The sequence below is a fragment of the Accipiter gentilis genome, chromosome 5 (genome assembly GCF_929443795.1).
Source record: "Accipiter gentilis chromosome 5, bAccGen1.1, whole genome shotgun sequence".
NCBI lineage: Eukaryota > Metazoa > Chordata > Aves > Accipitriformes > Accipitridae > Astur > Astur gentilis.
The window spans coordinates 25,940,905-25,955,697 of NC_064884.1; the positions used below are offsets into that span (position 1 = coordinate 25,940,905).

Below are 14,793 nucleotides of genomic sequence, written 5' to 3' on the forward strand. Positions count from 1 at the left end.
CCACACTCAAAAGCCGCTCTGCAGTGCAGTAAAAAGGCCTGTTAAAGAACAGGGCAGACAGAGACTTCAGATAAAACAGTTCTAAAGCATTTTCAATATTCATGTGTAACAGAAATTTTCTTTTGAAATCTCATGTGAAAGACCCATGTGCTCAGCTGTCGGCAGTTGGGCTTATTAAAACAGAGGACTACAAAGAGCTGAATGACACAGCTAGGAACAAAACCAGAAAATCTCAAACTTCAGGCCACCTACTTGGGTGACTTTAGATCATTTCCCAAAAAGAAAATCAGTGCAATATTAAGCAATGGCATTAGAATCTGTCTGTTTTTCTTAGGTATTTAATTGCAAACAATACTTTAAGGTCCTAGCAAAAAGGAAAACAACAAAGCGTTCTTCATCAGGAATGAGGAGATGAGACAAGCAAAGCTAATGGTGAACAGCCCGGTAGTTGTGAATGTACTGAACTAAACTCATTGAATGTATTGAACTAAACTCAATGAATGTCGTCCCTGTAAGCATTTATGTTGTGCTGTTAAGACATAAGCAAGGAGCTGAGTCTAGCTGCTGTGAAAGGTTACTACTCTGTAACTTCAGAGTAGCCATCTGTGGCTTCTACAGTTGCTAGCTCTACCTCACCGAGTAGTTAAGTGTTGCCTCTGACAGTACAAACAACAAAAACCATTGCAATAGCAGGCAAAGGTGCTGGCCTTCTTTCGATACCATATTTTATTATCAAGAACATTCAACAGAAAAACTATTTTTCCATGCATTTAAAGTAGCTTAAATCAAAACTTAAAATTTGAATTCATTTTTTTAGTGGTTTTTTGTTGGTTTTTTTTTGATTCATACACCTAATTCTAATCCCAGTTCGTCAGCTTTTAGTTTGTATGTGGGGCCCTTGAAATGGAGGAAAATTTCTCTCTCATTTGAAGCAAACCTGTAATGAATACAGTTATAAATTTTTACTGCAGTTCGGTTAGGAAAAAAACCCCCAAAAACCAAACCACCATACATGAGAAATGAAGCAGGCTCTTTATCTCTGTGCTGCAAATGGTGAAACAAGTGTTCTGAAGTCTCACAAAACCTGATCAGCATAATTTAAACCTGAGCCTAAATGAATCCTCAAACTTAAAACTGAAGCTAAATCTTACTGGCTATTTTTTTGCTCTGTTTCTAGCTGTAAGTGACCCTGCAGTGATTTTCTAGTAAAGAGATTAAAGGAAACCTGAAGAAAAGTTTTAAGCAGACCAGGAGTAGCAAGAAGAGTTTTCCATCACAGATTGACTCCTGTTTCAAGTATGCAAGAAAAATGAAAATATAAATAGAAGTAAATATTTCAAACAAGTTTTATTTGGTACTTACATGCTATATATAGGTTTAAAGAAAAACTACATATTTTGGACACTATTGTGTCTGTGTACATGAAAACTAAAGAAAGCAAGAAAGGAACCCAATTTATTTTGCTGTGTTGCAAGCTGCTCTTCAAAGCATTCTCACTGAATGGCTGTTTTTTCCCTTCCATATGCATTCTGGCAGATGAAGTCTCTTTTCCATTGCATTTCCATTGCTTTTATCCCATCTCCTGTACAAGATGAACACTTGGCAGCAGCAGAAAGTCACTTCTTCAAAAACGCTTCAGCTTTTGTCTCAGAGGAATTCTTCTCCTAGCAGACTTTCTGCACAGCTTCCTAGAGGCCTAGCTCAGCGCTCACTAAAGGCAAGTACAGGAATCTTAATGGTACATTCTCTGGCAGCATGAAGTGAAACCCCATAAGCCTCCGTTTCCACTAACCAAGGATCTGCTCACCAACTTCAGTGAGCAATGCATCAAGCCCTAGTTGGTGCTTCAAACTCAAATACCTCGAGTGAGCCCTGCCTGTAACAGCATTGTTTATCAAAGCACAAAAAGGTGCACGATTTTACAGTTCTGTCCCATAGCAACCAAAAGTGAGGGATGGAACAATGACAGCAGAAATCAGCATCAAACTGAAGAGAAAGCAACCTGCATTGCTCCTCTTATCATTCAAACTGCACTGCTTTATAAAAACCACACACTACATAAAAAACACAAACAGTGACCGTTTTCCATTTGCTCTGAAACGAGCAAAACCAAGAAATCCCTAGACCTGCTTCATCATCCAAAAATCAAATATCTCAGGTTTCACACAGTCTTCAATAGTCTGATAAGGCAAAGTCTTCCATCACTGGGAAAAGCAGCAATTTACAGGACTCAGAACAAGGTACTTCCTTGCGTGTGTGTGCACGTGTGTGCGCCCATATGCGTACACATCTTTTATAGTATTGTGAACGTGGATGTAACTAAAAAAAAATCAAGTTTGCAGTATCGTTTTACCACATTTTTCTAATTTATTCAATTAAAGGATTTATTTCTGTAGTGAACAAAATTCATAAATACATCATCTAGGAGAACAATAGGTTTTCCTCTTGTCCATGAAAAAATAATGCTTTCAAATTTTCACATTTTAAAACCTGCCTTATTTTGTGTTTTTAGAGAAAATGTGAGAAGATCATAGTGACGTCTCAATTTACAGAATGTCCCTGTAGGAATTACATTTACAAGAACCTGATACAGAAGCCTATACTTTGCCCCCATAATTAGAGTTCTCTGCAATAATATTTAAACCAACAGGTTTAAATAAAACACCCCATTAACTCTACTTGTAGAGCAATGAGGTATTTATTTTTCAAGTATTAGAACCACAAAGTGTAAAAGATTCTTTGCCAATTTTACAATTATGCCTTTTAAACCAACACCCACCTTTTTAGAAAAAGAATCAGTCCCACCACCCAAATCAGCCCATTGCGTTCAGATTCCAGTGTCTTGTGTCTTAAGGAATGCAGAAATATCCATTTACTAACAGAAAAAGCTTGTTGGAAAAAGCCATATTAAGTAATGCATGTGAAGCATGATTTTTCTAGTGATGAAAGCTATTAGAAAGGTGATCCAAGTCTATTCCCATCATTTCTTCTGCTGGTTTTACTAAAGTCCTTCCAAAAAAGATATTCAATAAATCTTTAAAAAACTGGAGAGAAAAAATAAAACACTCCTTCATAGCATGGAAGAAACTCCACTGACTGCAGAGATGCTCATATCACCTTTGGTTCTTCAGAAGAAATAATCAGATCACTTCTACAACAAAAGGCATCAAAAATGACAGGTCAGCAAAGAGTGACAATGCTTACTTCAAAATGCTATGTATTTATGCAATTTTTTTATTGTAAGATTATTTTCCTTACATTTTCTAGCCACAGAAAAAGAAAATGGTAGTTCAATTTAGTTTGCTAAATTGGTATTTGTTTACCTACCATCCTTTAAAAGTTGTGATGCAATTCAGAAAGATCTAGTGTGCTGCAAACCACTTGATGAGGGAAACACATCCAGAATTTCACAGAAAAGGTAGGTACCAGCTCCCCTTCTGCATGTGCGTATCAGATATTACACTTGCAGAACTGGAACATGGTTGCTGATCATAAGCTAGGAACAGCAGTTGTCACTTATCATTTGTTTGAAAGCACAGGGCAAACATTTGCAAGCAACTTCAAATGGCAGAAAGTACACTGTAACTGAGAAGCCCCCCTCAAAGAAAAGATAAGACCTCACCATAATTTGCACAGCACCTGTACGTACTTGGCATGCATAGCTTTACAAAGTGGAGATATGCTCCTTTCCCCAAATAATATGGGGTATAAAAATGCTTAAATTAAATCAACTTACAGCAATTAAAAGCTCTAGGTCCTCTGTCAATTACAACACATTACAAATGTCAACGAACCAAGGTGAACCTACCTGCTGTTTGATGTGTTTGAACACTATCTACCTGAGGCAAGAGGGTCCCCTTATCTTCAAAGGCTAGAATTGGATTCAAAGGAATTTCAGGACTATTGCTTCCATCATTGTTCATGGCATCCAGCCGGGATGGCTTAGAACCAATAGGCAGGTTTATGATCTCTTCAAAGTTATCATTCTGCATAGATGTTCCATTTTCGTTTGCATTTTTCTCTGGATTGAGATTGCTGAAAGAGAAACAGGTATTTCCTCATATGCTTCATCTAGAACAGAAATTTAGTCCTCCTCAAAGCAGTATTACAAATGGAAGAAGAGTCTGCATTAATTCTGAGCATTCTTTTAGCCAGTAAAAACAGAACTATGCTTCTATCACAGTAGAAAACCTGTTCTTGCAGCCAAGTACTACACATGCCTTCCCTCAATGACATGGGATAGTTGTTACGTGTGGCTACACAACACCCAGAACTACAGAGAGCTTTATGGACACTGCAGTTCTGAGAAGTGACTGCAATGGGAAGCAGAAAGAAACCCCCTGCAGCACCACCACTGCTATCTTGAGCCACCCACCTAATGCAATTTGCAGCCTCTAACATTTTTTTCACCTCTCATAACCTTTGCCATACCCTTCCTCTTATTGCAAATCAATGTAATTGCCCTTAGGTAAGATCACTGGCATTTTTGTTATTTCTTGGATCACCTCCTGCCTCCAGTTTTGGAGCAGCCTCTTCTACCTGCCACTGATCCGGAGAAAAAACTCCCTTACTAATGCAGTTCTCCTTTCAGTCCCTCCTCCCCTACAAGTTCTTAGGGCTTATTTCCAAGGCACAACCCAGCTCTGCACCCCTCCCATTGATCATGCCCAAGCCAAAGGAAACCCCTCCCAGCATCCCTCATGGCAAGCGGCACTTTCTTCTTCCATCTCCCATCTCCCACTGGACAGAGATGCCTTACGAGCAAGGCATCCTCCTGTACTTCTCCCCCAGTAGAAGCAGTACAAGGACAGACACTCTCCAGTAAGATATACTCTCCTGAGAAGACACATGATCATGTTGCAGAGTCCTGCCCCTCCCCTCCCAACCCTTTTATTAGGCACCCTATCATCAAATCCTGCTGTCTTTGCAGACAGCATGCACTATCTTGCCAGAGGGGAGAAAATAAGGTGCTATTTAAGTGAACTGGATGACAGTAATGGGACCACAAGCTCCTCGAGAAAGAGCAAGTACTCAACTGACACTCAAAAAACATGTGGACTTTCACAGGTGCTTTTTAAGGCCCTCAACAGTTAGAACCTGGCTATCTTGGGTACCTACTCCCTATTCAGACCACATCACGGCTGTTCAGCTTGTTTGGAAATGCTTCAGCCACAAAGGCTCAGATGCAATTTTCCTAGACTGAAACTAGGCTATCAATTTCCTGAGGCCATTTCTGAGCAGGTGGCTTGGTTTCACGGGCTAATTTTCTCCTGACAGTACATTTACTAGTCTTAAAAAAAACTGCTTGCAATTGGCATATGGTTTCATTCCCTGGCTTCTATGGTTGTCCAACTCTACACAAACAATTACAAAATTGTTTTACAGTACTTCCCAAGAGAAAGAAAATAATTATTGCTCTTTTGAAAGTGGCAATGTTTTATCCAAAGCCCAGATTTCCTGTAAGAACGATGTGCTGGTTTCCATATCAAGTCTTTCCCAGTTTTTCAGACCATCACCGGTTCTTTTTCAGAAAGGCACCCCCCTTTTTTCATCTGTGGATATGCTAAGCAAATTTCAAAGTGAAAAATATGTTTCGCTGCACTAAGTTTGAGAGCAGACACAGAAACCCTACTGGCTGCCTGGGAGAGGTCACAAGTCACATCACCCTTTCGTGCTAGAGGTCCGCATCTGTAAGATGAGGAGCAGAAACTGTGAGATGCTTTGGGACTAATAAAACTTGCTTTGCAATGTACAGTTATTAGGTTATTATTCACTATAATATCCTATTACTTATTTCATCCCCATCTACTGCCAATAACCTTACCAGAGCTAGGATAACATGGCAAGTTTGATGGATGGGGTAAGAAACAGGCAGGAAGAGAGCAACTGCTCATTCATATAAATTAAAACAGCATAGTACTTCAAGTGTTGGTACTATGAAGAAGCCTCCTGCTTCTGCAAACATATTAATTTTTCTATCCAATTGATCAGCTGACTTAAAAGATAAATAGGTCTTCATATTTATTTGTCATTGCACTGTCAGTATTACACACCGAGTTAGACCAGGATTCACAGACTTGAACGATGTCTTCTGAGACATAGGAGTCTATACAATCACAAAGGGGGTACAGAAGAGGAAACCACAACATGAATCTTCTAAATTTTATGCTATAAAATCTTCTCTATTTCCTGCTCTTTGCTCCACCAAATTACTAGGGGAGCAAATTTAGAAGAAACAAAGGGAAAAATGGAACTGTGGAATTAATTTCCACTGGACATCTTGGAGGCCATAAACTCAAAAGGAGATTAGACAAATTCCTAGGAGATTGGTATACCCTCCAGCTTCTGGTAATTAGCAGCTTAGGGACTACTTGAGCCTGTGGTTGCATTTGGACCACAATGCTTAGTAACCCTTCATTGACCAGAGGATTTCCTGGTACTTACTTTTTTTTCCTTTGCACTCTCTCCCCAAGTGACTGCTGCAGGCCATTAAAGCAAAGAACACACAAAAGTAATGGATTTTTGACCTGCTTCAGCTGCTCTTACTGTCTTACGTTACATTCTTAGCGATGTCTCAGTGTCCAATGCGACACTGGAGATAGCCTTTTCAGACATACAATATTGCAGAAAGAACTGGATAATTTTGGCATTCTAAGATATGCTGTAAGTGTGCTTGTAGCAAGACACCTACGTAATAAAATTAAAAAAAAAAAAAAAAAAAAAAAAAAAAAGTTGCCCGAATTGTTCAGAGTGCATTTCCAAATGTAACAGTCTTGCAAGCATCTGAAGGACAGCTTCATGGCAGCTAAAAAGCATCTGTGCAGCTTCACATTTTGATCTGGACACATCAATATTGACAAGACAGACTAGAGGAAGTTGAGAAGAGCAGCTAATTTAATTAAAGGAACTGGAACATCCAAAAAGTGAAAAACTACTGAAAATTACATCTGATTTAGATAATTTTAGCCAAAGCTCTACGTAAACATAATCTATATTTAAAGAAAGTAAAGAAAAAAGAAAGAAGGCCAGAACTTAGTATGTCTGTTTCTGATCATCCATGGGAAATCAACACCAAATAAGAAAAAAAATAAAATAAAATACTGATTTGTACACATTTGGAAAGTGCCAAAATATTTCCACAGCTGCTATTCCTGATCAGAAGGACAATGTCAGTTGCCTAATTTATTTACATGATTTTAGCAGAGGTGTCACAGGGAGACATTAACAGCAAAACAGACCCCAGACTTCTGGATGATTTAAATAAAGCAGTGTTTATTTTTAATCTGCTGAGACAGCAGCACTGAAGTCAGCCAGCAATGAGGAGCTGGAGGCCTACAGATGAAGAGCTGGAGGCCTAAAAATGAGGAGCTGGAGGCCTAAAAAAGGAAAGGTAGTGCTGTCCTGGTTTCAGCTGGGATAGAGTTAACTGTCTTCCTAGTAGCTGGTACAGTGCTGTGTTTTGAGTTCAGTATGAGAAGAATGTTGATAACACTGATGTTTTCAGTTGTTGCTCAGTAATGTTTAGTCTAAAGTCAAGGATTTTTCAGCTTCTGATGCCCAGCCAGCAAGAAGGACAGCTGACCCAAACTGGCCAACGGGGTATTCCATACCAGGTGACGTCCCATCTAGTATAGGAACTGGTGGGAGTGGGTGCGGGGGGAATTGCTGCTCAGGGACTAACTGGCCCGTGGTGAGCAATTGCACTGTGCATCATTTGTATATTCCAGTCATTTTATTATTACTGTTGTCATTAGTGTTATCATTATCATTAGCAGTTTCTTCTTTTCTGTTCTATTAAACTGTTCTTATGTCAACCCACAAGTTTTACTTCTTTTCCCGATTTTCTCCCCCATCCCACTGGGTGGGGGGAGTGAGTGAGCAGCTGCGTGGTGCTTAGTTTCTGGCTGGGGTTAAACCACAACATGCTACAGCAAATTTCAAGTGGGCTGTCCCACAGACTGAGCAATGAACACTGCATAAGAATTTGAACCCAGTAACATTCTTTTCCAGGACAAGATATTGAGGCAATCACCGTGTCTGTGTATTTCTAAAGACTGGTTATTTAATCTACCCAGACCCAGCTCCCTTTATACAGGGCAAAGACACACAGATGAGGTGAACTGCTCCCACTGAGGCCCACTGCAAGCATTTAGATAAAGCAGCACAGAAAAAAAATGTAATTACAGGATAAGAATAAGTATCATAAGGAAATACTTACAACATAAACCACTGCACTGAAATAACTTTCTGAGAGGTAGCAGACAGGATCTAATTTAGGCAAAACATTAGAAAGTGGAAAACAAACAAAAATCTGCAAGTGGGAGATGGATTAGGCAGCTGTACTGGTTATCCACCTCCGACTTCTATCATTGTGCCTCTTCCAGGACTCTACTGCTCAGTAAAGGAAGAAAAAATTAGAATCTTGAAAAAACCATGTTGGAATCTTTTATAATTTACAAAAAATTTGAAAATACTTCAACATTATATCTTATTTTCAAGTGACTGTTTAAAATTCATTTTTCCATTTATTGGAAAAACCCCCACAAACTAAAACCCAGAAGCTAGCCAGAAGTTAACATGCCATTAATAATATTGTAGTATCTGTGAACTACCAGTTTTCTTGGTAATTCTAGATACTTTACTATCTAACTGGAAAAATTTCCATGGTATGCTCCATTTTAAAAAAATATTTAGTGTTGCCCTTTCTATTGTACTATACCTGGATGAGAAATGTCTTCATTTAAGTTCAATTGTGAGTCTTCTCACCACAGACTTACAGGTCAGATAAGGTCACTCCCTGCCCCACCCCCCAATAATAATTCACTGTTCTTCATTAACATTCGAGCATTAAGTTGCTTAACCAAATTTACTTGTGGAAAAGACACTCGGGGCAAGCATAGGTGGCAAAATAGAACCCTTGCAGCACCACTTAAAACTACATACCACAAAAATCATGTTCATGTTCAGACACATCATTTTAACTTGGACAACTATGTAAAAAGAAATTGGTTCTATGAACTGAGAATTCACGTAAGATCTGTTTGAAAAAACTTGAGTGCTGACATGGTAAACCAGCTCAATTCCCAAGCAAATATATCTGGGGGTTTTCTTCATGATGCAAAGTGAAGAAGCTTTAAGCCTAAGGAAAACTGATTAATGTTCATTTGCTTAAACACACAGGAGTAAGCATACCAATAAAAATTTTGAGAAACTATTAGGTGGGGTAGGTGATGGGACCAATCTATCACCTGCAATAAACGTTTATTAATAAAACTAAGGCTTGTTGACAACAGATATATGGCAAACAATGCAGCAGATCACAGCATTTTCATTAGGGTTTATGAAGATCAATTGTCTTGAAAAGCTAATGAAGTTCCAGTACAAGATCTGCACTGCTGATCAAAAGCAGCAACAGAGAATGGTGAAGTATTGAAATCAATTGCCTTCACCCTGCCAGAATTCTTTTAAGTTTTCTCAGTTGCGCTGTACTCATGACCATGGAAGCAAGCATGCTATTTCCAACTGAATCCCAGCCACAGAGCTGACACAGGGTGGATGACATGATGGTGATGAATAGGGATGAAGGTTCAGCACAGTAAGCAGTCAGGCAACTTCCTATTACGCCTCAGAGTTTCACACAAACCTGTAGTAGCTTTCCAAGTCAGCCTCCTTCAACACTACTGGTGCAAGGGACAGAGCACCTGCATTGTCTGGGGAGTGACCTCAGCTACAGGTATTCTGACCCCAAATACAGCCGTTCTGGGTTTGGTCACTGAACACTGACCGCCAGTTCTGTTCAAAGACACGCACACCTTTGGGCTAGACCCCAGTGCTGCACAAAATAGACCCACCAACACTTAAACTTCTGTCCTAGACCCAGTGAAACTTCCCACACTTCCTACACTGTAGAAGGAGAACGAGACTGACTGTTGCTCTAGGCCTGAAGACGACTCCTCTCTCGCTCTCTTCTCTTGCCCATAAAAGCACATGCCACAAGTCTGCCAGGCAAAGCCTTTTTAAGTTCTGGTCAGAAATCTGAGCTATGTTGCCCTTAAAACACGCTCAAGTCTTTTCCAGACAAAAGCCAAATCTTTCTTGGGGCTGGAGTGAGGTGCTCACACAAGAGACCATCTCCACCCTGTTACCCTCTTGCTGTTGTGTGTGCTATACTATTAGGTATATCCAGATGCCAGACAACCACAGCACATGAGATGCAGTAGCAGTGGTGTTGACACCTGTGGCTTCTACCACGTGATAAAAATCTGTGCTGCTATCTATTCTTAGAACAGTTTATCAGGCTGCCTGGGCTAAGCTTACACCAGGATGCTACCAAGCGCTTCAGCCTTTGTCCTCCCAGTGAGTAGGGATGTACCTCTGAAGTAGAGGGTCCCTCCACATCCCAACCTGGCATACCAGTTTCCCCTTCCACAGCCTTATACACACTTCCTACTTTTGTTGCTGTTCTTCAGTCTCATTTATTCATTTTTCGCCTCAGCCGTTCAGAGGTTCCTTCTACATGGATTATAATGCTACAGGACAGCATTCATTTGCATGGCACATTTTATATTACAAACATCAAGGTGCATATAAGGCTGGGAGTGATTAACATTTAATAGCTGCCTGAGACAATTATGAGGCAGCTCTGTGCAGCTCATCCAATGCAGTTCAGTGCTCAGTGTCACTGACAGAACTTCTCTCAGCAGGAGCATCCTTGTCAGCGTGACAGCAGGCTAAGATCCCCCAGGCATATGGAAGGACCAAGAGAGGGCAAATTCCTCCTTCAATTAGTGCCAATCACTCCCTGAAGCATACTGCCCATTATAGGCTGCATGATGGCTTCCCACATCCAAGTTTTTCCATGCATATTCTGGCACTACCTGCATAAAATATGAAAGGACTAAGGGATTATTTGGCTTTCTGCATTACTAAAATTGAAATAACTGACAGCTCATGCTTATGTAACAGATTTCACTCGGCTCAATACTGAGGTTTCAAGCATTTCAGTGATTTCTCAAAGTCTGAGTGAGACTTGCTTCATGGCTACAGAGAGCTCCCAATGTTAAACATCTGCCTCCCCAAATTCTCCTTACAGATGACAAAGGGTTTGTTTTTTTTAAATGCAAAGCCAAAATGAGTAGTTTTGTATCTCACATTAGGGACTTTTGCTTAGTAAGCAAAACTTGCTAATACTTCAAGCAGTTCAGAAATCAAAACATCTAGGCTGAAAGCACTGTGTTCATTATTCCAATCACAAAACTAGCACTGTGTATCCAGAGTGGTTTTTATGAAGCTTAATTCATGAAAAGGAACAGAAAAAATTGGCCCTTTCCATTAAGTTTCAATTTATGCAATAACTGCTGGCAAACAACACATTGTTCCAAACACTGCAAAGAATGTGCTGTATTTTTACAAAATTCTTCCCTATCAGTTGGCAAAAATGGGCTACTGCTAAGTGAAGGATGATGAAGTTATTTTTTGAACACAGGAAGATAGAACACAAAGCGGATTGAACAGCTGTCTCTTATTTAGTTTATGAACACATGGATCTGAAAATAATTTATTACTCTAGTAACCCTCATCCTCTAAACACCCTCCAATACTTAGCAGTGTTCTTACCTGTCCATATTTACTGGGGGTTGATGTGAAACAATCACGCGCGAGCAGGTGACGGGTTTCCCGTTGTGCGGAGATTGCATTGCATGCTGAAGCTGAGGTCCTCCTGCAGGTTCCAAGGGAGATGCAGGACTGGTTATGACTAGAGAGAGAAAACAGGTTTTCATCAAACCAAACAACATCACCTACCTGAAGATGAGGATGAAACATTTCCTACAAAAGACAGCACAGCCAAGGCAAGCTACAGTTTTAAAAAATGGAGTTTCCAACAGCCCTCCTTTCCCCACCCCACCTCCTTTGTCAAGTTTTTGGGCACACAAGCCTTGTTTCAGGTCCAAAGTAAATTGCCACAGATTTCAAAGCTATAGCTTTACGGACAAGAATAAAAGCTTTACAATGATATACACAATTCCAACACATAAACCAGTGGTCAAAATAGGCTGATATCTGACAGATTAGTATGCTGGCACTTTTCAAGCAGCAATAGAAAATGGAATAGGAGAACACTGGGATATCATCAGTTCCATACACTGGTAATTCTTGGTTCCTGTTTTGATTTCTGATTGTAACCCAAAAGGAAACCAAGAGGAAAAAATCTCCATGGGATGGATAGTTCTTTCAACAAGTACCAAACCCTACTATAAAATGCTGTAGAGAGCAACATAAAATTAGAGTATCCTTTTGTCTCATCCAAAACCGATGTGATAGATGTTACTGGCCTGCTTCAGGATGTTCTTTTAAAGTACAACTACAGCCTTCTGCATTGTGTCTGCAGTCACACTAATTCACTTAGAGCTCAGTAAAAGGAAGCAATTGCACCCCACCCATACTAGCATCTGTTATGATAATCACAAGGACAATTTAGTATTTGTTTCTTTTCACTGTATAAATAATTAAACTTGGTAAGCAACTCCCTCTCATTGAACACCAATGTGACTAAGTTGCTAAAGCAGCTAACTCATTTAGTAATGGCTAGCTAACTACCTATATGGAAACACTAAATAACGTTTGCTAAGACTTCAGTTATACTCCTCTCATAGTTTTCTTTACTGCAATTAGTGTACCAAGTTTCAGAATTTTATCTCGTGCTTAGCAGGCATTTATTCACCTGTTCTGCTCAGGGCATAGTTAAACACAATACCTGCTTCTCCAGTAATATTTGCCTTCGATATATGTCCATTTTGCTGGTCATTGGGTTTCTACAAAGGAAGCACAGTTTTGTAAATTAAAAATGTCACTGAAGGAGTGAAGCATGCCCAATATTTACATATTAAGTAGCAGCACTGACCTTATCTACCGCTTCTACACGCCTAGTTCTCTTCATGATCTCCTCAAGCCTCTACAATGAAATGTAAAGGGGTTAAATAATGTTTGCTGGCATTAATTTAAAAATATCTCTCCCAAACCACAACTGCTTGTCATTTATCAGTTGCGTCTGTTTACTGTAAAAAGATAAATTATTTATTACTGTTGCCAATATTCCTTTCACTTTCACGTCAGGCTACACAGATGAGGACCACAGCTATTCTGAGGGCACATTTATATCATAGATAACTTTCTACAGCTGAGGTGGAAGCAAACTGCTAAGGCAAAACAAATTATGGTTTCTCTGCATGTACTAAGTTACCTTCTTCCTTTCCAAGCGCTCTTGCTCTTCTCTTTGGAAATGCTTTTCACGTTCTAATCGAATCCGCTCTGCCTCTTCCCGTAGGCGAGCTTCCTCTTCTTTCTGCATTGATGGTAAAAGAAAAAGAAGTGAGAAATAATTTACTGTTTAAGGACAGATTTACACCGATATCTGCTTAACTATGCATATCTACAACACCCTGAAAAGACACTTTTGGGGTTTACAAGTCACCAACAATATTTTCAGACCAAATTGCACATTTCTTGATTAATCTCCATGTTTTGCATAGAATTAAGAGATGCGTAACTGAACAACAGACATCATATTTGGTTCTGTGCCTCTTCTGGGGCATGTGCATTAAAGCACACCAGATGACAGATAAGGAATACATTTCCTAACCTTCAACATTAAAAGAGCAGCCAGGAAAGTATTAAAGAGATTCATGTTTTGAGTGGTGGATGTTTTTGAGAGTCAAACAAAAGCAGCAGAACATTTTATTCGGCCAACAGAGTCATCACTTAATGAGACCAAGGACAAACAGCCACAAGCACATTTGTACAAGCTTTCCATTCCTGCTCTTTTAATTAAATGTAAGATTTGTCTGGAATATACTGTAGAAAGGCCTTGCTCCCCAACAGAGACAGTGTTGTATGACGGAACTGCTACAAGTTCATTTGTTATGGCTGTAAGATCCAAAAAAAACTTGGCCATGTGCTATCTCTGAGCGCTAAACTGGGGATGTACCTCAGTTTAGCATTTCAAAGAAAGCAGCGTACATCTTCTGAAAAAGAAAATTGCCATTTCTAAGCTGTATTCACTAATACAATTCTTGAAACATTTATTTCGGAAGCATACATTTAATTATATACCAGAAGGGAAAAACCTAACATCTATAAGGCAGATTGAAGTGTTGAATTTTGGGGGCAAGAAAGCGCATGCAAAAAGTAAGAGCGCATGTGAGAAGAGAAGAATCCTATCCAGAATGCTTACCACAGCCTCTCCTGAAGTTGGTAAACCAACATTATGCCCATCAAAAATGACAGCACTTGAAAAATTGTATTTTGATTCATTTACTGTTCTGTCTTTTGAGTAGCTGCTCTGATTTCAGGAGGACTGCACCAGGTAAACGTTCTCCTTAGCTTGATGAAAGTGATCAAAACCTACCCCTTCCCACTAGCCCCACACAAAAGTAATATTGGGCATAGGATTAGAACTCAGCAGTGCTGTCTCCGACACTCTAAATAGTTATTTTGGCATCTAGACTTTCTACGACTGTGACGACAAAGAGCTCTCTGGTATAATACCATTCATTAAAGCCCCCCAATACAACTCTTAATGATTTTTTCATCTTGATTTATCAGGAACAGGAAAAGATTTGTTCTAAATAAATAAATTATACAGGGGAAAAAACCCCAAACAAAACTCAACTCCCTACCACATGTTTTTGTCAAGAAGATATATCCTTACTCTTTGAACCACTCTATGGTATGAACTCTGCCCCAACCACATTCACTTTATAGATAGCACTTAAATTTTAGCTATCCCTCTAATCT

The 14,793-nt window shown here is 39.5% G+C and overlaps 1 protein-coding gene across 7 annotated transcripts in view; it reads right to left on the reverse strand.

The window, feature by feature from the left end:
- Positions 1–1,328: 1,328 nt before the first annotated feature.
- The window catches only part of MAP7 (microtubule associated protein 7), a 125,403-nt gene continuing 111,938 nt past the window's right edge, over positions 1,329–14,793 (reverse strand). For all 7 annotated transcript variants that reach the window (XM_049799864.1, XM_049799859.1, XM_049799857.1 and 4 more), the window contains 6 exons: positions 13,241–13,342; positions 12,902–12,952; positions 12,755–12,812; positions 11,617–11,755; positions 3,809–4,035; positions 1,329–3,151 (listed from right to left, as the gene is read on the reverse strand). In XM_049799864.1, coding sequence (XP_049655821.1) covers positions 3,141–3,151; positions 3,809–4,035; positions 11,617–11,755; positions 12,755–12,812; positions 12,902–12,952; positions 13,241–13,342 — 588 coding nt within the window. In that variant the 3' untranslated portion in view covers positions 1,329–3,140. The remainder of the gene's footprint in view (positions 3,152–3,808; positions 4,036–11,616; positions 11,756–12,754; positions 12,813–12,901; positions 12,953–13,240; positions 13,343–14,793) is intronic.